This window comes from Lissotriton vulgaris, chromosome 7 (assembly GCF_964263255.1).
Source record: "Lissotriton vulgaris chromosome 7, aLisVul1.2, whole genome shotgun sequence".
In the NCBI taxonomy this organism is placed as follows: Eukaryota; Metazoa; Chordata; class Amphibia; order Caudata; family Salamandridae; genus Lissotriton; species Lissotriton vulgaris.
Window position 1 is genome coordinate 1,393,498,619 of NC_141695.1, and position 24,017 is coordinate 1,393,522,635.

General features: G+C 46.0%; 1 protein-coding gene across 2 annotated transcripts in view; it reads right to left on the reverse strand.

Annotated features, from left to right (window-relative positions):
* The window catches only part of LOC147705702 (lysophospholipase D GDPD1-like), a 202,768-nt gene that overhangs the window by 46,113 nt on the left and 132,638 nt on the right, over window positions 1-24,017 (reverse strand). For both annotated transcript variants that reach the window (XM_086932126.1, XM_086932127.1), the window contains exon 6: window positions 10,616-10,705. In XM_086932126.1, coding sequence (XP_086788252.1) covers window positions 10,616-10,705 — 90 coding nt within the window. The remainder of the gene's footprint in view (window positions 1-10,615; window positions 10,706-24,017) is intronic.

The following is a 24,017-nucleotide window of genomic DNA, read 5'->3' on the forward strand; positions in this document are numbered from 1 at the left end:
TAATACCTGCATACTTTGTAAATGGCTGTGATTGAGTAGCAGAGATTTTGACATAAAAATTTATTGGCCATTACTCACTTTATTTACAAATCGAGCAAACACGTTTTACACATTGAGTTTACCTCAATTTCATTAATATTTCACATTTGAAAAGTATGTATTTTCTCTATTTCTTAACAAATTAACATGGCTTAGATTGAGTAAAATAAATGTTCCTCCCTGCTTTACCATGATGTGAACCTTAAATTTGAATTACATTTCATTTCCTTGCTTCAATAGCATACGAGCAGCCAAAAGTACCCAAAGTTTGATCTGTGTTTTTTACACCAAGCCAAAGCTTTTGAGGTTCGTCCAAGTCACCTGACTTTGCCTGAACGTGTTTTTCATCAGTATTTTCCCGAGAGACTTTGCTTTGGGGACCGTAGTAAGAAATAGTTGGTGAGGTTTTTTTATTTGTCCAGGATCATTCTGGTGCATCTATGAGCACACAGTGCACTTCTCCCCTAGGTGAGGTTGCATTCCTGCCCAAGAGCAGTCTGGAGTCATGTTACAGGATGCCCGGAGGGTTACAGAGCGCTATACAAATGCTATAAATAAATTACACAAAGTGCTGGGGAAGGAAGGGGGGTTTGCAACAGGCATGTGCACCTGGGATGGCCTCATTATTCCAGGTGCAGGGCCACCTTGTGCCATCCCAAGCACGCATGTGTGACCTTCACCATCACATCCCTCCACTGCCCCATCCAGGCGTGACATTCAGCCGCACTGATCAGACACAGCATGGGTAGATCAGGCTTGAGACACTCAGAGCTGCTCCGTGGGACCAGCGAGAATATTAGCGGCAGTCTTGATGGGACGCAGCGGACTACCAAGGGGGTGGAGGGGACTACGCCTCTGTGTCCGCGATTCTACCTTGTCTATCCAAATGCAGACAGGCTGCCAAAATCGCATCCCATGAGGACAGCAAGGGGACTCTCCGCATTCCCAGAGCATCCACTCTGTTAAGTCCTATCTCACATTCCGTCCCCATGGTCATCTCCCTGCTCCGGTCACACAAGTCAGTGCCAGAGGCAGATTTCCAACACATTGTCAGCTACCTCCAGGCAAGTAGTAGGGCCAAGTCTGTAAATTGGTCCATCACTTTCCATGTTGCACCTCGAGTATACAGGCACAGAAGGCAATATTGTGGAGTGCACTCAAATTGCCTGTCCATGTCCCACTGCAAAACTAGTATGACTGGCGCCCAGTAGGAGGCTAAAGTCGGACAGGACTGCACCATATGGAAAAATCACGCTTCCAACATCCGACAGCTGGGCAGTCCGCCGACACCCCGGGGAACATAGTGTGCAGCCTACCGGGCATGAGGTACGTCCTATTGGAGGGCTCATGTATACCTTGGGGTAGCCATCAGTATTGACTTCCAAGCAGAATCTGAAAGCGATGGGCCCCAGTCTGCCTCCCACCCATGGCATAGGGAAAGTATATCCAGTTGTTCTACCTTTAACAAGGCTCGATCCAATAGGGTATTTGCCTTGGTCATTCCAGAAATAAGAAGATAAAAAAGATTCCCCATTATATGCATGCCCGCATCAGGCCATGTCTCCAGGCCTACCCAGCCTCCAGGAAGTGGCCAGTACTGGCTCATCTGCAAGGGGAGCTTACACGAGTATGGAGTTCTGGAGTGGGCTCTCTGTTAGGCCCTCGCCCATGCATACCGTGCTGCATGGACCAATACGTTCTCCCCTTGGGTCATTTAGGCTGAAGTGGGGTGATCAGGATATGAGTCAGGAGATCTTGGTAGGTATACCCTACTCACATATGTTTATTGCCTCCCAATGTGCCAATCTCCATCTAGTGACCCACTGCAGTTGGGCAGACATATAGTGTAACTCTAAATCGGGCTCGGCCAAACCCAGCTCACCCAGTGGTAAGCACAGCTTCCGTAGGGTCACCCTACGTCTGGCTGTTACCCAGTATAATGTGGTAAGTAGGCTATACACTTTTCGGGAATAAGATCTGGGGTGCTCACTCGTCAGTGCCGCACAGAGGTACAATAGGAGTGGTAGCAGTACCATCTTAGATTTGGCAATCGCCCATGCACGAGATCGGTAGGGTACTCTAAAAGGATATCAAACTCTGTGCCGTGGATAGAGCCCTGGTGAAGTTGCTCTTGTGGCGCAGCTCCAGGGATCTGTATAATTCTACCCCAGACACTGAATAGAGACAAACTCCAGGCGCAGCTCTAGGATGGCAGAAGAGCACTAGGTCTCCTCCGGGTCAGGTCGGAAGGGGAAGGCGCACGTATTGGGCCAGTTCACCTCTAGTCCAGACAACCATCCGAAATCAGATGGTGTCGCTGCCGTAGACTTGATCCCCTAAAAGCGGTAGGCCCTGGTGGCGTCATCCCTGCTGCACTGTTAACACGTGTGGTTCCAGTGCAATGAGAAACAGCAGCAGGGATAGAGGGCAGACATGTCAAGTACTGTGCTCCACTGCACATGCTTCGGAGATCACCACACCCATCTGGACCCTTGTCCGTGGTTGGGAGTACAGGAGCTTGGTATACCTAACAAAGGGAACTCCGAACTCCATCGCCATGAGCATGGCGTACAAAAAATCCCACTCTGATGGCCAGGGCACTGGGAGGGAATGACTCGCTAGCATCTAAAATCTGAAAAAATCTTGAATATTCGGAACAGTGCTGCGGGTGGGGATAAGGCTTGTCTGATCAGGTTGTACTAGTTTAGTCAGGTGAGGTAGCATTCTATTGGCCAGTATTTTACTCAGTATTTTATAGTCTGCATTGAGCATGGATACCATGTGGTAGGATACCACTGTAAGGGGTCTTTACCTTTCTTTGGAAGCAACTCTATTACCACCTCAGGGAAGGATGGTAGGAGCACACCAGTGTGCCTCGCCTCATTAACAAATGTCACCAGTCGCAGGGCGACTACTGCGAGGTAAGTAGAGTAGAATTCTACAGGTAAGCCATCAGTTCGAAGAACTTTGCCCCTTGCCATCTCCTTGACGGCACCCCTAACCTCTTGCAGTGTAACCTGTACTCCCTCAATTGCTTGGTCAGCCCCAGATTGACCACAGGCTTGTCCGCAATGTAGTGGAACATTATGAGTCATCTTCCTCTAAACCTGCAGCATATAGCTCACAGTAGAAACTCTGAAAAATTGTGTTGTCACCATCTGCAAACACAAGCCGGTCGCTAGATACATGAATCTGGAGAATGGTATGGCCCCCAGCCTCTTCTCTGAGGAGCCAGGTTAGCATGTTCACTACTTTGTCCATCAGCTGGACCCTCGCCATGTATGCTCTGTAGTGGTATTGGCGCAAGCGCTCCATCTAGGTAAACAGATCTTCTCGCTCAGCCAGCCACTGCTACCTGCTGCCCTTGTATTCTCTAGCCCTGCAGGGAGCCCTTCCAAAACCACCTCCTGTAGTTGCATTTCACAATGCAATTGGGCACGCACCCCCACCTTATTTGCTATACTGTGACCCCTCATGACCACCTTAAACGCCTCCCATTCATACCCTACTGACGTAGGAGAACCCTGGTTATCATCCAAATATAAGGGGAGTTTCTATAGCAGCGTAACCCAGAACACTTGATTCTCCAACAGCGAGGGATCTAGCCTACAGGAGAGAATGCAAGCCTGAAGCGCAGAACACAGAAATGTACACTGCAGAGGACAGTGATCAGAATGGGTCCATGCCAGGTATTCAGCATCAAGGACACTCTCACATGCCTCAGGGCAGCCAAGCACCTTGTCCAGCCTCACCGCTAAGTCAAGCACACTAGAGCAAAGAGAGAAAACCCTAGCCGCAGGGTTCCTCACTCCCCAACAGTCTGACAGTCCACAATGCTGTAACTAACTACGGAAGGCAGCCGCTAGCTTAGTTGCAGGCACTGCGCGCAGCGGGGGGCTGGAACCTTTCCATATAGGTATCAGCCATGCAGTTAAAATCCACACCTACTATTCGAGTATAGGGAAACATAGAGGGAAGGAGGGTTGTGAGGGTGCCTGGTCAGTGTTGGGGGCATATACGTCAAGCAATGCTACATCCTTACCATCCAGTTGACCCAGTACTAGCACAAACCTACCCTCCAGGTCCATGACTGATCTATGTAGGTGAAACGGCGCCCAGGTTTATCTAAATAAGGACCCCTCTTTCAAAGTCTAGTATAGCTGGCATTTCCACCGCCTGTGCAGTGCCCTGCCCACGGCAGCTGTTAAATGTGTCTACTGCGAAAAAGCAATCAGCGCCCCTCCCTGCTAGTACATTATTGTGCTTAGAGGGGGACACCAGCGCCTTCACGTTCCAGGTAATGATTCGTAAGTGATCAGTCATCCCAACATTAGACTTGTAGCTAAGGGGTAAAGCAGTCCCTCCACTGAAGCCCCTCCTCTCCCTCTGATACCTTGCCGCACATGAACCACACCTGCCAACAACACAGCACACATAATAACAACCAACAACAAAATGTTCCCCTCATAAACAACCCAAAGTCCCTCCAATGACTACCCTCCCACGGACAGAGACATGTAGACATCCTATCCAAACAGCCAGGAAAAGGCAACAGGCCCAACAAATAGAGCCCCACCTCCACGGAAAGCCTAGTCCATAATGGAAACAATGAGAGGAACCCGAGACCAGCCAAGCCGGAGAAGGCAAAGGATGTCAATTTGTGAGACAGGCAGTGTGAAAGCAGGCCCCTGCCCACATCCAGGACCCCCAAGCCAACCGTAAATACAGAGTCAATTAATAGCCCGAAGACTTAAGGAGCTAAGACCCCAGCTCCAGGCAGCTGCAGATGATTTACTGAGTTTGCTGCCCACCAGAGTGTCAAACAATGCGATCCACTAAGCCAGGGGTGACCCCCCTGCAGGACACCACCCAAACCAGGGATCACAGATTCTCCTGAGCTCGATGTGGAGCCCCTCTGGGATCAGACATCAGTGCGCAGGGAGGTCTCACCAGAGTGCATGGAAGCCACCACCTCTACTGCCATTGTGCGTTCCTCCGCTGCCTGCTGCCTATACTGTATCCTCAGGCGGGCCGGGAAGAGTACGGCATAAAGCAGTCCCAGTTCTCAAAGTCAGCAATTGATGGACAGGAATGAGGCATGCTTCATCTGCAGCTGCAGGTTGAAGTCAGGATAAAGCAACACTCTCACATACTCAATCTCAACTGCACTGGAACGTGCAGTCGGGCCTGCCGGAGGAGGAAATCTCTATTCTGGAAGTGGAGGAGACAGGCCCCCACTGGCCAAGGCGGGGCCCCAGGTCTAAGGGGTGAGGCAGGGACTCTGTTCGCCCAGTCCACTGCATACAACTCAGGGAGGACCTCTGGCACCACTATCACCTGCAGCCAATTCTCTACAAAGTAGAGCATAGAATCGCCCTGCACTCCCTCAGGCAGTCCAATAACCATGTTATTGCTGTGGGCCTAACTTCCTGGTCACCCAGCCAGGCAACTAACTATTCGTCTGCTACTCCAGGTCGGTAAGGGGGCACGCTGTGGCCTAGGCCTCTGGTTCCAGGTTTTGGGCTGCTGTCTCCAGAGCGGATACCCTCCCAGCCTCCTTTTTGGACTGCCTCCTGGGGAAGGCCCAGCTCCACCGCAGTGGAGTCTATTCTACTCTCCAGGTGCTCTCTCAAAGCGTAAAATGCTGCCAAGAGCTTGTCTAGCTTGGAGTCCATAGTAGAGGGGTCCTCTTCCCCAGCGGGAGGCACCAGGGTGGGGTGCTCCATCCTTGTGATGCTGCACGTGGCCATTGTCTGTCAAGGCGAGCAGGAGAGGGTCAAGACAAAGCAGCAGGCAAGAATGTCCGTCAGCTGTGATACACTCCACCATGGCCCATGGAAACACTGTCCCAGTCACTCCCCAATGTACACTCATACAGCTGCAGTGGTGAGTCTGCTCTCAGGAGCTGGTGGGGTGCCTTCATTCACCACTCGGGGCGTTGGTGGGAAGTGCCGCAGGAGCCTGTGGGGCCACCCTGCTGGCCACAGGGCCAGAGTTTGTAATTGCCTACTGTCTCCATGGCCCCCCAAGTACCAATACTGGGCCTAGTACGGGGGGGATGTACCTCCAATCACATAGCCTCCTGTGGCCCAACAAAGTGCTGCAGGATAATGCGAGGGAAATTAAGGAATTAAGGGGAATGGGCCTCCATGGGTCTTATTCTGCCACCTGGGCATTCACAAGCCCCATGACGGTGGAGTAAGCAGCCCCCTCTCTGCCCAGAGGGGCAGTCTTCGCAGCGGGGCAGTCCTCTCCTCTGTAGTCCCAGCTGCGTGATGGCCTCGCTAACAATGGGGGAGGAGGCGTCATTCCGGGTCAGCTCTCGTTAGAGTGCTGCCTAATCCCCTGGGGTCACTTGAGATGCAGGCTCTTTCAATCTAGCCCTTGCCGTCTCACCAGGAGGGACCAGAGATCCAACTGAAGTCACGTTGTATACCCTTGCGAGCCCCGCGGTCAATCTGCTACTATGGGACCACAATCTTGGGCACAAACTCAAGTTTGCGAGCACTGACTTCCTCTGGGGCCAGTGCACAAACCAGATAGGGGGTTGCCCATGGCTGTGTCCTCGAGACTCGGGGGCTGCTGATGTTGTCAAAGAGGTAGCCAGAGTAGGGCGTGGGTGTCTGGAGCAGCTCAGGGTCCAAGTGGCGGTGAGGAGCTCCGAGACGCCTAATCCATGGTGACTGGTTCCGCCCCTAGATGAATCACACTAGTGCTAAATGTGTGCCAGCATGATTCAAAGGGGGCATTCCTTCATTTTGCACTGGGGCATGGCCCCATGAAACTAGAGAATCCTTTGTTTTTGCGTCTGCACCACATTACAACTGTGGCAACAATGATGGACAGAATGCTGAATAAATCAAACACTCACTCCCAGACAAGAGATCTAGGTAAAATTCATTGTTCTTTTGCTCACTACACCACCCCAGTTTGGACCCAGCCATATGCAGTCAGTCTTAACCCTGCTTCTCATTGGAACAGTCTAGCCCGAACTGCCAAGCCGGGTGCTTCCTGAACCGGAAACAAGAATCCTGGTACCGGTTTCAGGGCATCACCCCTCATCAGCCAGGCTAGCTTGAATCCAGTGGCACAGCAAGCAAGGGACCCAACGTCTAGGCCAACGTATCCTACTTAGGGTGAAAAATGCTGTGGTAACAAATGATGGACGAAGTGCAAAATAAATCCAACACTCACACCCAGTCAAGAGATCTGGGCTAAATCCATTGTACATTTGCACACTATGCCACCCCAGTTTTGACCCAGCCATATGCAAATCAGTTTTGACCCTTCTCCTCACTGGAACAGTCCAGCCGGAACTGTCCTATCGTTTTATTTTATTAATCGTCTTGGGAGAGGGCTTCCCAGGGCCTACAATAGCTTGGGAGGGGGTTCCGCACCCTTCCTCCCAGTTAAATATATCAGTCCCGAGGATGGGGTCCTTGGGGCCATGTGCCTACCCTCCCCTCTTTGGGGAATTTTGGTCCCGGAGTTGGGCTCTCCGGGCCAATAATGGCTCATTGAGGGAGACTGCATGCCTCCTCCCCGCACCTATAATTGAAGAATGCGGCCATTTGTTTTTGAATCCCATTGGAGTGCGGCTGTATCTTGGCAAAAAATGCAGATTTTTTTTACATATTGGCCCGAGGGGTCCCCATGGGGCCTAGGGTGGCAGGGTATCCCTAACCTGTCGCCTATAATTTTAAAAAAATGACCTTCGGACAGGTGACTTAATCCCTGAGTCCTGTAATGGCTGCCTGCACCATATTTCTCATATTGCTGGCAGCCAATGAGAACACTCGCTCAAATGGAACACTGCCCCCCACAGACGTGTATTGGGCCAAGGCAAATTAAGCTCTATTTTCAAATTGGCGCTCCCACAAGAGTCTTTCAAGCCTCTTGCAGACCCAACTTTCTCGATATACAAATATTATTGACCCTTCATTTCTACAAAACTACTGAACGAATTTACAGAAAATCACAAAAAGCACAATCTGCAGACTAAGATCTAGCTTCCTGCCAAATTTGGTGTAATTCCATTCAGCTGTAGCCCTGTCTAAATAAGTCAATGGAAAATGCATGAGAGATTTGCATTTTGGAACCCCCTCTTTTTCTTGCCCCCGCTTGACGGATCACCCCAAAACCTTTCATGCACAAACTAGCTAAAAAAAGAGCACATGAAGATTTGTCAAAAGGGGCCAATGATATTAGCAATACAAAATAGGTATTTCCTATATATATTTATTTGTGTGTGTATATATATATATTTTTTTTTTTTCACTTAAAAAACCATAGGTTTCAGGTCATATATAGTTAGGAGTTAGCATTTAAAAAACCTTTGAAATTCACTGAAAAAAACATAGGTTTCAGGCCTTATATAGTTAGGAATTAGCATTTAAAAAACCATTGAAATTGCTCCTATATAGTTAGTTGTACTAACTATATTTCGCGCACCCGCAATCCACTGTTGATGATGGCACATATTATATCATTCATGACATGGACAGTGACATCACTGATGACATCTCAAATGACATCAATGATGACATCACTGATGACATCATCCAGTGAATGTGGTTTGCTTCGTTATTTAAATATGCATTATATATATAGCAATTTGCATTGAAATATGAGTGGATATATAAAAATAAATATTTGAATGGAGGACTTTAACAATTTATAGTGTCTCACTAAATATAGTGGATAGTGACTAAACTGTGTGAATATCTGTATCACTTTGTCAGTTGTTGTGTAAACTGGTTCTCCAGTTGGTTACTAGCTATGTGAAAGTCTATATCAGTTATTGATTAGTTAACTGAGTATTTGTATGGGAGAGTGAAAGTGTGTGTGGTTCGTTGGATGGTGTGTGACTGCCCAAAGATGTTTGAATAGTTGATTCAGTAGATAAACTAGAAAAATAAAAGGCGGTGTATGTGTTAATTGTTGTATATAAATAAGTATACATAAGACTCAATGATTGTGTGTGTGACTGTATGGATAACTGTATACTTGTAATAATGATTTTAGTCTACACTAAATTTGACTTACTATCTAAATAAATAGATGAAGTGGTGTTTGTATAAGTGTGTAGCTAAGTAAGTATGTAAGTATGATCCATTGTTTGCATAAGTGAATAGGATAACTTCATATGTGAATAGGTTGTGTTTTGGTGTGAAATGTCGATATAGGTGTATAAGTATTTTTGATAGTGTTCTATTGATCATTGACAGCATGTATGAGTGAATCTACAGGTAAGTGATTATATGTGTGTATACATCTAAGAATCAATGAGTGGGTTTTTAGATACTTGTATTGCTGTGTCAATGGATTCAAATATGATACTCTGTATTTTACAAAGAGTGATGAAAGATTTTACTAGTGTATGAAAAGGTGTATGTGATTGCCACGTGGATGATGTCATCAGTGATGTCATCATTGATGTCATTTGAGATGTAATCAGTGATGTCACTGACCATGTCATGAATGATATAATATGTGACATCATCAACAGTGGATTGCGGGTGAGCGAAATATAGTTAGTACAACTAACTATATAGGAGCAATTTCAATGGTTTTTTAAATGCTAATTCCTATCTATATAAGGCCTGAAACCTATGTTTTTTTCAGTGAATTTCAAAGGTTTTTTAAATGCTAACTCCTAACTATATATGACCTGAAACCTATGTTTTTTTAAGTGAATTTGCAAGGTTTTCTAAATGCTAATTCCTAACTATATATGACCTGAAACCTAGGGTTTTTAAGTGAATTTGCAAGGTTTTTTTAAATGCTAATTCTATTAGCGGATAACGTTTAAATATGTTAATATCCTTCTGGGATCAGTTTTTAAATGCTAATTCCTAACTATGTCAGGCGTGAAACCTATAGTTTTTTTCAATAAATTTCAAAGGTTTTCTAAATGCTAATTCTATTAGCGGATAACGTTTAAATATGTAAATATTCTTCTGGGACCACCTGAGCAGCCCTAGAGGGTCAGGGCGCATTGATTTGTCCATGTGTTTACTGTAAGTTATAGGCAGACATAGAACGCCAACACATTTTGGCTGAAATGGCATAATCATGAGACTAAGAAGACTTCAGTCCTCCTGAGAAAAACGGATGGTGTAAAACATATCAAAATCAGGTTTCTGTTATGCCATTTGCCATCATCAACCATGGATAACACGCTTGACGCTGTTTTTCAGCATGCGTTTGACCAGTTCTGCTGCACCCTATATATATTCCATGCGAGTGCTTGGATGGACGATTGCATTTCTGTTCTGTGTTATACCAGTAATAATCCAAGGTGATGCTCTTATGTTATTTCTGGTTGTTGTGGTATAACAAATACTCATGTCTCCGCTTCATACCACTCTCTACCGCACTGAGTGCCCATCTCTCCTCAGACACCCCTGTTGCTACACTGTGAAGTATTTCCACCGCTACACGGTTCTTAAGCTCCAGGCATAAAGGGAAGGGGCCAGCAGGGAGAGAGAGACAGAGAGCTAGGAGGAAAGGCAAGAGGAGACATGTTAAATAAAAGCAGGCAGAGAGAGGCAGAAACATATAGGCAGACACTCACCTCAGCCCGGCACTTCTTCATGATCCGGTTGTTGACACTGGCCCAAATTGTTCTGTCACAGCGATGATAACGCCGGACCAGATCCGACACCTGTGGGAGAGAGAGTGGGGCAGTAGTTCTGTAAACTTCTTGACTCCTAATAATAACATTACCAAATGACTCATTGCTAATAGGAATAGCAGTTTCTAGTACAGTTGATATTATATATATATAAATATAAATATATATATATATATATACATATATATACATACATACATATATATATATATATGAGGCAAAAAACGTCTTTAAATAGTCAGTTTTGACAAGACGAGACAAACCCAATACTGGTGCAAATATTCTTTTATTGCAGCCCAAACACCAAGTCCACCATGACACGTTTCAGCCCGCGAAGGGCCTTGATCACATGACATCGCTGAGAAGGCGGAGTGACCTATTTAAAGTGCTAGCGTGCTGACAGTAATGCATAAACACAGAAGACATACTTTAGTCCCATTCTTGCGGGAAAAAAAAACCCTTAATGGAAATGTACAATAAATATGACTGGAAAATAATTGTAAAATACAATGAGTAGCGAAGCTAAAATGCATGAGTATGTTGAAGCAATGTATAAAAACATGTAAAAACAATTCTCGAATAAATTCAAGAAATAAAATGATACTAAATCTGTATCCTATATACATGTCTATTACATTTGCTATTACTCAATAATTTGTCATGCGACAGGCTCGCCTGGGACAACTGGAGAAAACAGGGGACCAAATTTAAAAAGGAACCCAATTTTAAAATATTCATTCCAGAAGACCTGTTGTGTCCCTTTCAAACAGTCATATGAATGCATTTACCAGAATAATATAGCCCAAGTGGGCTATAATCAATGTGCAAATAGCAATCAAGTGCAATTTAATGTGCAAAACTCTGCAATAAATACAAATCAACATGCTATATCAATCCAAGTGTATAAATAATTACAAAAAGTGCCAAACAATTCATTACAATACCCACATATATAAAAAAGTTAAACAACCAGTATATTGGTTAGAAGAGCAGCAATTCATGGATATGTCATAAGCAACAGAAATACCTATAAACAGGTAAAAAAAATCCTCACTTGTGTTCATGCCGTTTGGAATTTTGCAATCGAACAGTATTATATGTCCCGTTTCCAGTTTGCGTAGAAGTGCCTCACGGTCACCCCCTCTCCTAAGTGGAGGAACAGTATCAATTGCAAAATACTTTAAGCCTGCGGGATTCTGATTATGGACTTCCTCAAAGTGCCTTGCTACTGGGTACGCGATGTCGCCGTTGGTAATGGCTCTGAGGTGCTGGAGTATCCTCTTGTGTACTGGTAATTTTGTGCTGCCCACATACCGTAGGCCACAAAGACACTCCAGCACGTACACCGCATACTCAGTTTTGCAAGTTAACTTCGATTGGATGCACACCGGTTTCTCACTACAGGAAATCGAGTACTCGCTTTTGTTTATTCCATTTTTAAAACCTTTTGAAACTGAGCACTTGAGAAACAATTTGCTACCCGATAGCCAATTTCCTGTTACTTTGACTTCGGGGGTACTAGAAACCAGACTGTCATGCATGGACCTTGCTTTCCTGTATGTTATACTGGGAGGGTTACGTAATTGGCATCCTAAGACAGGGTCACTGGATATGAGAGACCAGTTTCTACGTATAATTCTGCGGATAGCCAGATGTTGATTGCTATACGTAAAGATCAATCTGCACTCATCCTGCGGTATGGAAGACATTTGTTCAAGTGACCTTACAGGGCGCCCTCCTCCAACAATATTAGCTCTACACATTGCGCTGTCCAGTAACTCAGGCTGATACCCCCTCCTCAGAAATCTAGCCTTACACTCATTTTAGGCTATTCTACAGTCCAACTCAGCTACATATCCTATTAATACGCAGCATCTCTCCATATGGAATGCTGCGTATTAGATGGGCTGGATGGTGGCTAGACGCATGAAGCACGGCATTGCCGGCAGGTGGTTTTCTGAAAAGTCTGGTTTCCAGTTTTAAATCATGAATGTAAATTTCGACATCCCCCAAAAAAATTGAAGTGCCACTGATTTGACTTGTGAATCCCAAATAAAAGATGTTGTTGTTCAAGTCATTAACCCTTTCGATGCTGATGACGAGCTCAGCTCGTCATCACCCACGGGTGTCGTGTGCTGATGACGAGCTGAGCTCGTCATGACAACAGCAAAATGGTAATTTGCAGCACAGCGCAAAAATCACCGCAGCAGCGATGCGGTTAATAAAACTGACCGCATCAACCTCAGACCCCTTCCAAATAATCAGGAGGTCGTCAATATAGCGAAGCCATTTGACGACCTTATTGGAGAGTATTGTAGGGAAGGAGGGCAAGAGGACCTGCTCCTCCCAGTAGCCCATATGGAGACAGGCGTAACTGGGAGAAAAGCAGGCCCCCATTGCCACCCCCCTTACCTGATGGTAAACCTGATTGGAAAAGAGGAAAAAATTGTTATGTAGACACAGATAGATCATGTCCAACAACATCCTACTATGCTAAGATAAGCAGGTCTACACTTGAGATAGTGTTGTACAGCTTTGAGTCCATCCCTATGATGAATAGATGTATATAGGGAGAAAACATCAAGTGAAATCAATAGGTAATCAGGTTGCCATTGAACATCCCCCAATTTGTTAAGTAAATCTCCAGTGTCAAGGACAAACAATGGCAACGTTTTTACATGCTCCTGGAGGAAGAAGTCCACATATTTACTTACATTCTCCAGGATACTTTTGCGCGCTGATATTATAGGGCGTCCTGGAGGCTTGATATTGTCTTTATGTATTTTGGGGATTAAATATGCAACCGGCATCACCGGATTAGCAACCGTGAGAAATTTAAACTCGTCCAATGACAACAGTCCCAAGCTCCTCCAAGCCATAATTTTACTGAACACTGTGTTCCAAGCCTGTTTATATGTATATATATATGAGAGCACAGGATTCCCTCTCTCCAGCTCTGCGTACGCGGTCACAGCCTCCACGCCAACCACAGGAAGGAAAAGACGAACCACCAATCTGGCAGGCAAATAGTGTTTATTTATTGCAGTTCACACAGCCATTTGTCAGCGACGCGTTTCGAGCACGGATGCCCTTGCTCACGCTGCGATGCAAGAATAAAACAATCACAAGCCATTTTTAAATGCATGTCACCTGTGTAAGTTACCACCCCCTGGTGGTAACCTCCCATATCACGTGATGAATATAAGTGAAGAAAGACTATCGCTGCATTAGAATTCTTTCTAAGCACACTTAAAACAAGGGGGCAGATGTCCGGTTAAATCCTGAATTATTTAACAGCGTTAGTGAATTGCACAAGATGACTGGTTAAATCCACATTTGTACAGAATTTCTCATTATTGTATTTGCATACATATCACCTTGTATGTACAAAAAATGTTACTGATATTGGAATAGGGAACCAAATTAGTGCAAAAAACGTCAGAACCATAGTATAAGTGTGCAAAATGTAGCAATTTAATCTTAGCAGCAAATAGACTATAATAAAGTGCATGTGTGACAGAAAAGTGCATAAATAGTGATTGCGACGAAAGATGATCAACATCTATGGAAGTACATGTCAAGCCACGAGTACCACCAGAACAACGGAAGCCTAAGTAGCAAATATAACTGAATTCAGAGCCCTGAATTAAAATAAGTCATAAATACATAAAGGCAATCGATGTCGCGGAAGGTAAAAGAAGTATCAAAAGTGTAGAAAAAAGTGTTAAAATTGTGTTAAAAAGCAGGTATCAAAAGTTCTTATAAATATAACAATATCTACAATCAATTTAGACAGATCAAATAATCATGAATACAGGGTAGGATTGTGCAAATGTGCAAAGAGCAGTTATATAAAGTGCTATCCACAGTGCAAAAATCAACACACCAACATCAGGATACAGCATTAGGATACTGAAATGGTGCGACATAGCAGGGAAATAAATTACAGTTTGATTGGTGCATAAATAGGGAACCTAACTTATGTAGAACCAGTGGTCTGAAGGACAAAGGTATATATGACTGAGTAAGAAATGGGCACACATATATTTTGGGACATCACAAATAGGGAACCTAACTTGAGATGTCTGAGAGCTTGCAGGGATATACTTATGGACTGGAAGAGAAATGCATAGGATGGATTATCATTCTAAAAAGTGGTGCATTTCTTCAATGTTGTTAAGCCCGTTGGGCCAACGGGTATCCAACTCTAGTATAAACCTTGATTCCAACTTCCTAAGTAAAAGCTCTCTATTGCCACCTTTCCTGGACACAGGTACAGAGCCAATTACAAAATAGGAAAGGCAAGATAGATCTCTTTTGTGAGTGTGGTTAAAATGCCTTGCGACCGGGTAGGCCGGATCGTTATGAAGTATGGCTCGTAGGTGTTGTAATATGCGCATGTGTACCTGGAGTTTGGTACTCCCCACGTACCGAAGTCCGCAGGTACATACCAAAACGTACACAGCATAGTCAGTCTTGCAGGAGTAGTTGCCCTGTATAGGTTTGTCTTCAGAACTGAATGGGGTAGTGTAGTGAGTAGTGGACATGCCAAATTTGCATGCCCGACAGCTAGAGCATTTATAAAATCCTCTAGATGGTCGTAGCCACGCTGCTTTGGTTTTTAGTTCAGGAGCAGCAGTATCTAAGTAGCTACCCATGGTCTTAGCTCTCCTAAAAGACACTAAAGGAGTTGGAGGTAACACTGGATTGAGAATATGGTCACTTAAAACTATTGGCCAATTTTTGTTCAGGATGGCCCTGATTTTCTTTTCTTCTCTGCTGAAAGTAGTGACCATACGAGGGCCTACATCTGGAGGCCTGCTGGTGGTGGTGTTCTCAGTATCAGTGTTGTTCTCAGGGAACAGGCTTTCTCTAGTGCGAGATAAAGATTTTTGATAGGCTTTTTCTAGTAGTGCTTCCGAATATCCCCTAGCTTTAAGACGGGATTTAAGTTCTTTTAAGCATGATTCAAAATCCGAATTGGAGCTGCATATTCTTTTAAGCCTTAACATTTCTCCGTAAGGAATGCCTGTGATGGTGTGTCTAGGGTGCATACTGGTACAGTGTAGAGTGGCATTACCCGCTGTCTTTTTTCTGTGTAAGGTGGTGTTTACCTTATTGTTTTCTATGTACACTTCCACATCTAGAAATTGAATTCGTTGTTTTTCCACATGGGCGGTAAAATTAAGATTGAGGTTGTTTTGGTTGATGTCATCAATAAATTCAATAGCTTCCGCCTTAGTGCCCTGCCATGCTATGAAAATGTCGTCAATATAACGTAAAAATCGGATGACATGTGTATCCATCCAGGCTTTGTGGCGTGTCATGAGGACCCGCTCCTCCCACCAGCCTACGTGTAAACACGCATAGCTAGGGGAGAAGCAGGCCCCCATCGCCACACCCCGAAGCTGTCTGAATATGTCTTTGCCAAAGGAAAAGAAATTGTGGTGGAGACACCAGTCCATTAAATTAATGATGACCTTATTATGCTCGTATAACTCAATGGGGCGCTGGGATAAAAAGTGTTGTACAGCCGAAAGTCCTTGCTTGTGATTTATGCTGGTATACAGCGCTTCCACATCGAGGGAAATGAGCCACATGTCCTTATTCCAATTGATGGTCTCAATTTTTTGGATAAAGTCACTGGTGTCCTTCACAAAACTAGGTAGTTCCTTGACAAAGTCCTGGAGAAAATAGTCGATGTATTCTCCCACCTTTTCCCCTACACTTCCAATGGCAGACACGATGGGTCTCCCGGGTACAGGTGTGACAGCCTTATGGATTTTTGGTATGAGATACAGGGAGGGCAAAATGGGATGATCAATGCACATGAATTTATACTCTTCAGAAGAGATAAGGCCCTCTCGCTTCCACTGGCCTAGCATTTTGTGCAGTTTCATTTTGGCATTTTCGTAGTCCTTTTGTGAACTTTTCTCGTAGCAGCTGGAATCATCTAGTTGACGTTTGGCTTCCAAGATATAGTCTACTTTAGGCCAGATCACCAAGTTGCCTCCCTTGTCTGATTTTTTGACGACAATTTCATGGTTTTTGCTTAACTTTTTCATTAGTGCATCAAATGCTTTTCTCCTGTGTATTTCTTTTTTACGAAACTTGTTGTTAGATCTTACATACAGCTTTTTTATGTCATTAGCGACGCAGTCATGGAAAGTGTCCACGGCGTCTCTTGGCATCATAGGTATGAACTTGGACTTACTGCGGAATGGACTCAGGCCCGCCCCTAATTGTTCCATGGAAATTCTGCGTAGCCGATTTTGCGTAGCTATATCAGAATCAATTCCCACTGGGTCAAGGTTGGTGGTTAGTTCGTATGCGTCCAGGAAAGTATGAGTGTCTGCAGCGCTTAGTGGAGCAGTGCCATCTGAGATGTATGCAGGATTGGCGATGTCGGATGCGTCAGAGGTTTTCGTGGGTTTCAAAGCAAAATGTTTTTTTAGTTTCAATTTGCGTATAAAACAAAATAAGTCCACTCTTGTCGTCGCATAATTGAAACTTTGTATAGGCGAGAAATTGAGGCCTAGGGAGAGCAGTTGCTCTTCTGCTTTATTCAAGACGATGTTAGATAGATTTACGATGGTGTTATCCGCTATCGCCGTTTCCCCCAGGTTTTCTTTTTCTTTTTCTGTGGCTGCCCTCCGGCGTTGCTTCCACTTGCGTTTTCTTGCCTTCCGGCGTTGGTTTCGCCTTTGTCTGCTTGCTGATTGGGCTGCCATGAGCGCAGAGTCTGGAGTCTCTCCTCCACCACAAAATCCAATTCTTGCTGTAAGTTCAATCTCGCAAGTCCTTGTAAGTTTAAATCTGTTGTGGAGGAGCCCCTAGATGATGCATCACTACTGTAATCGCTTTGTAGTGGTGTGGAGTCATTGCTCTCATCGTTGGATATGGAGGTAGCTACATTGCCAGAACTGGTTTGCTGAGTGGAGACAGATAAGCCCTTATTACCGGAACTTTCCCCAGATTTCTTATTGGAATAGGCTTGTCGCTTGGCATTATTATACTTCCTGGAGAATGTAAATATGCGACCTTGACTGTAATCATCTGCGTCCCATGCAAATTTAGAGGCTTTTCGCTCCTTTATTTTCTCTTCGTGTTTCCGAAGGCGCTCAGTCATTTTATCTGTCAGTTTCTGGACTTCTTGTTGGTCTGGGTGGGCGTTTATTTCCGATTCTAGAGCTTTTATTTGTTCTAAAAGTTTCAGGCGGTCACTTGCGGCGTACTTGATTAAGATACACACCAAATTCATCGATGCCGCCAGGTTGCTCTCCCCCCACTCCTGTAGCATGGCCGGGTCGGGTTTGTCGAAACTGGGCGCTAATAAAATGCGCAGCCCACGAGGGACTCGGCCCACCTCTTCATATTTACTCAGGGATTTGTGCTCCCACCACTTGGTGCATTCCGACTTGCGGAGTTTTTCAAGTTCTTTAAATAGCTGTTGCAAGTTCCTTTGTTGTGTGGTGTTTATGTCATTACGTGAAGGTGATCTGTCTAAGCGGTTGACAGTCCCGCTGAACATGGTGGATGCGGCTTCTTCCCGCAGTTTGTCGATTTCGTCATTATTCATGATGGCTGTGTGATGTTAAGCCTTTTCGGCAGATCACTAATGGCGTGTAGTGTCTGCCCTGATGCAAAGTCACTGCTGATTAACTGCGCCGCCGTGATACGTTATGCATTTTCACTCACCGCTCGTGTGTGGTGGAAGCTGCTTCCCGTCTCGCGTCCTCCGACCCGAATCCGTGAAGTTTTTTCCGCCGTCCACACTCGCGAATGTAGTAGCTGCAAACACGGGGACCTCCGCTGTGTTTCCCAAAAGAGATCCGAGCCAGGTGATTTGTAAAGCGGAAGTCTGCTTCGGGCGCAGGGGTTCGTCACGGAAGCAAATCCTCTTCCGAAAACAAATGAGAGCACAGGATTCCCTCTCTCCAGCTCTGCGTACGCGGTCACAGCCTCCACGCCAACCACAGGAAGGAAAAGACGAACCACCAATCTGGCAGGCAAATAGTGTTTATTTATTGCAGTTCACACAGCCATTTGTCAGCGACGCGTTTCGAGCACGGATGCCCTTGCTCACGCTGTGATGCGAGAATAAAACAATCACAAGCCATTTTTAAATGCATGTCACCTGTGTAAGTTACCACCCCCTGGTGGTAACCTCCCATATCACGTGATGAATATAAGTGAAGAAAGACTATCGCTGCATTAGAATTCTTTCTAAGCACACTTAAAACAAGGGGGCAGATATATATATATAACACCAGTAGATAGTTACAGTTAGAACCATGTTTCCATACAAAAAGAGTATTTTGACTTGCCAATATCTTTGGCCCCGTTTGACAAATCTTTGCAAACTTTTCCAATAAAAGTGCACAGTAATTCTTTTTGTGCGTGGGGTGATCCATCAAGCGCGAGCCAAGAAAAAGGTGAGTCAAAAAAAGCATTTTTCTAATTTTAACTTGCATAGAGATTTTACACATGACTACAGCCCGAACTGCAGACAGAATTACACCAAATTTGGCTGAAAGGTAGCTATTGGTCCATAAAGAACCCATTATTCTTATTTGTTGTAAATCCGTTCATTACTTTTTGAGATATTAAAAATAAAGACAAGTCTGTATGTATAGGGAAGTGGATCCTCCGTAGATCCAACAGTCCCCGTCCTAAAATCTGATTGGCTCGCAACCTTTCAACCAGGAAGTGTTGGCAGCCATCTTGGTACTCGGCTTCAGACGAGTCCCACACAAAACTTTTAACCCGTTGCGTGCTTCTGTCGGCCTATGGCCGTCGCGCACACTACCTCCGTAGTGCTGCACACGCCCATTGGCCGACGCGACCCCGCCAACTCATCAAAGGTGCCGCACCGGGGCGGATATTCCGCCGCGGTAAAAGGGTTAAAAAAAAAAAAGGGGGCAGGGTAGGAATACCCTTACCCCCTAGCTGGGATGCTGGGGTCCCCCTGTGACCCCGAGACAGATAAAAAACACTTTCAAAAAAACATTTTGCGGTGGGAATTCAATGGAGACACAAACCTGCAGCAAAAAAAAGACATTCCCCCAGATGCATCAAGCCCAGATTCTGCGAATTCTAAATTGCGAAAAATACCGAATCGCAATTTAGAATTCGCAGAATGGGATGCATCAAGAAAAGCGAATAAAAAAAGCGAATCGCAGTCGGCCGCAATTGCCGATTGCGATTTTCACTAAATCGCACATAAATCGCAGAATTGCCCGTTTCCCATGTTGAAATTGCGATCTCGCAATTACCGAAATTGCAAATTGTGATCTCGCTAATTGCGAGATCGCAAAAACGGGAAGTCGCATTTCGAGCACAATGATGACATCACAACCAGGAAGTAGGCAGTTCCCTCACTCATTCAGAACACAGAGCCTGAGAGTGGAAGAAGCATAGCCCAGAGCTCCACAAGACACATCCTGCAGCACCACAACAGGACACACACACCAAAACAGAATGTCCCAGGAAGCAGCAGGAAGCAGTGCACCTGGCAGAAAACAAAAAATAAAAATTTCTGAACAGGAGTTGGAGTTCCTCATCGAGGGAGTAAGCAGGGACCATGACAGGCTGTTTGGCAAGGAATCCCGGAAAGTGCCTGAAGCCGACAAGAGGCGCATTTGGCTGCGCATCCGGTCCAAGGTGAACTCTGTTGGAGTGAACCAGAACTCCATTGATGAGCTGAAAAAGAGGTGGTACGACCTCAGAGGTCGTGCCAAAGAACGCATTGCTGAGAGGCTGGGGGAGCAACATGCCACCGGAGGAGGAGACCCCACAGTTGCGCCCAACACTCCACTTGAAGACCTGGTGGAGGACACACTCAACCCTGCAGCCTGTGTGGGGGTCACCCGGCTGGATACCTCCCGACCCACCTAACAATCCCAAGGTAAGTGCCATGCAACTGCGACTCCGTCCCCTAACAATGCCCATGCCTCAAGAGCTAGCCATTTGATAACCCCAGTGATGCAGGCCTTGCACACATGAAATGCCATATTGCATTGTGGGGCCAGTAGTGTGACAATATTTCCCGGATAGCCACACACAGCCAGACCTGTCAAGTGAAACATATCCCTACAGCCAGTCAGGGAATGCAAGCCTACATGCATGTTGCAACATCCCATGTGCAAGATACATATCATTAATCATGCACCCATTTACATCACAGGTGCGTCAGAATAACCCAGCACAGACAGCGAGGCACTCCAGATTGAGGAGAACCCTGAGGACACCGAGGGAGAGGGCCATTCTGCCCCACGACCTGGACCATCACAACCACCAGCACCAGTACCACCACCTACCCATGTGGACAGGGCCACCCCTGCAGCCATAGGAGGACAGCAACCACCCCATGTGACACCCATGGCAGTGGTACAGGCCACACCACCACCCAGGAGGCAGACACGGCACACAGCCACTGTGCGTTCGCAGTCCAGCGGACTGATGAGGCAGCAGCGCAACGTGTCAACACGCGCTGGCAGGGGGGAACATGTCCGAGATCCTGGGCTGGGCATAGAAAGCCGGATGCTTGCTGTCCACCAAAAGCAGGAACGGCACATGGCAGCCATGCAGCTGCAGCATTATAAGACAGCGCGCAACGTGAGCCAGCTCATGGAAAGCGTGCAGGTGCTGACGGCTGCTGTCAGGGAGAACAGCCAGATCATGGTGTCACAGCAGGACATCACCCGCCGCCGCCACCGCCAGCTGCTGACCCGCCTGTCAGCATACACCGGATCCAACCATCTGATTGGTAACGACCTCCCAATTTTCACGCCGGTCCCTGGCGATGCAAATTCAGATGGTTCAATGCTGCCAGGACGTCGCCAGGGCTTTGGAACAGGTCACAACAGCTGTCCAGAATCAGCAGGTGTGTGGCCATGGCCAAGCAAGGGGGAAGATGATGCCAGTGAGGGCACATCAAGTCTCAGCAGCCTGTCCGTGCCGGTGGTAACCGTACGCTGCCGCAGCACCAAGCCCAGTGCAGCATCACGGGCCAATACTGGCGAGGAGGACGTGGAGAGGCGACTGGGTGCGTCCGGCCGGAGGCACCAGTGACTCCATGTACTCTAGCAGCAGTGCCATGCTGATAAGACAAGCACACCTGCTTCGCTATCATGGGGCTGTATGAGGAAATACAGTTGTCATGTATTGGGAAAAAAGAATTTAAAGACATATTATTGTGAAAATAACAATAAGAATTTATTTCAAATGTAAATCTAACTCATGTCATTATTACATTTGCATGCATGAGTGCAGTGTTGTGTGAGGGGTATGGGTGCACTAGAAATAGTTCATTGTGATTTGGTTGCGGCGTCTGTGTCCTTCTGCAGGATTCTCCCAGCATGCATGATGCACATGCGCAGGTGGGCGGTTGTCCCCCTCCGACTCACTGCCAGAGATCTCCACAGGTATCCTCCGCTTGGTAGCAATATTGTGTAGTATGGCACACACGGTCACGATGCAGCAGCAGACCTCAGGCTGGTATTTGAGGGCCCCACCAGTCTTATGTAGGATGCGGAATCGGCTCTTTAACAGCCCTAATGTCCGTTCAATGCAATTTCTAGTGCGAATGTGTGCAGCATTGTAAAGCCGTTCCTGTGGTGTGGCAGTGTTGAGGTATGGGGTGAGGAGGTACTCACGGAGGCCGTAGGCGCTGTCACCTGAATGAAAAGAGCAGAGGGTCAGTGCCTGTTATGCGCAGCTACATGGTCTCATCGTACTGTATGTGGGCATGTGTACTTACCTAGGAGGTGTCCTTGGCCATAGTCACCCCTGGCCAAGCAGGTGTGTATGCCACTGTGCCGGAAGATGAAGGAATCATGCGTGCTCCCCGGGTATTGGGCCACTATGTCAGTGATGATTGTCTTTGCATTGCAGACCATCTGGATGTTCAGTGAGTGGTAGGACTTGCGGTTCCGGTACATGTACTCTGTCTCAGCGGGTGGGCAAATGTGGATGTGGGTACAGTCAAGGCATCCAATTACATGGGGAAAATGCCCAATGTTGTAGAAGGCAAGCTTTGTTTGATTTAAATCCTGTTGGGTGGTTGGGGAAGGATATGTAGTGGTGTATCCGGGTCAGCATGGTGCCAAGGAAACACCGTAGGCAGCGTGACAGTGTGCTCTGGGAGATAACTATCCCCTGGAAGCTTCCAGAGGCCAGGAGGTGCAGGCAGCACAGGACCTGGACATGGGTGGGCACGGCATTGCTCCTCCGTGTTGGGTGCTGCATCAGGGGGTCAAGGTCATCGATGAGCTTCTTAATCATTGCCCCATTCAGCTGTATTTGGAGTAGATCTCCTCATCAGTCTGGCCCAGCAGTGTTATCCGCAGCCGGAAGATGCGCTCCTGAATCCTGCGTTGGTTCCGGGCTGCACGCTAGAGCCTCAGCCGCCTTGCCACGCTGTATAGACCTGGCATTGTGAATGTCCTCATGCTCCTACTGTGTCTCCTTAAGTGTGTTTGTTTTGCCCCGCCCAGTTTTACATTTTGAATATTTTTTTTTCTTCCAATTGAACTTTATGGTGACCACCTGGCTTTACTTCTCCTTAAATAGCGCCTCGCTAATAGCGATTTTGTTTTTTTTCGCTAATTGCGATTTTTGATGAATTGGATTTGCGATTATTTTGCGAGTTCGCTAATTATTTCGCAGAATCAGTGGAACATCGCTATTACAGAATCGCAAAGGGGGGTTACACGTTGATTCTGCGAATTTAATTGCGGTCTCGCAAAATATTTTTTGTGAATTCGCAATTTGTGTGGTTTTTCAATCATGAATTGCGGGACCAGAAATTGTGATCGCAATAGCTGTTTCGCAACTATTGCAATCACAATTTTGGTTGATGAATCTATGCCATTGTTTTTCATGAAGCCCCCAGTGGACACCCCTCCCAAGGCTCTTAGAGCCCCAGGGACCACCACCTCCTCGGGGCTTTCTTTACTGTGAGGTCATAAGCATTGCATTGCGAGGGCATAAGTTATAGTTAGCTCGGCTAACTATAACTGCTGAATTTCAATGGTTTTGTACGAATGAAATCTAAGCCTAAATATAATTTTCCTGTTACCTTTGTTTTTTTCAGTGAATATATATATATATTGAGTGTTGCATGTTTATCAAGGGATGCATTTGTTTTGTGTTAATTTACACTTTAAGCACTGTTTAAAGAAAATAAATGGGCAATTAGTGTGTGGGAAAACCTGGCTGGTCTGATTAGGACAAAATGAGGAATCTATTTAAGAGAAAGTACTGCATGTGAATTATAATAGTATATATATGTTTCTGATAACAACTAAGAGATGTGTTGAACACACCCACTTGAGTTGGA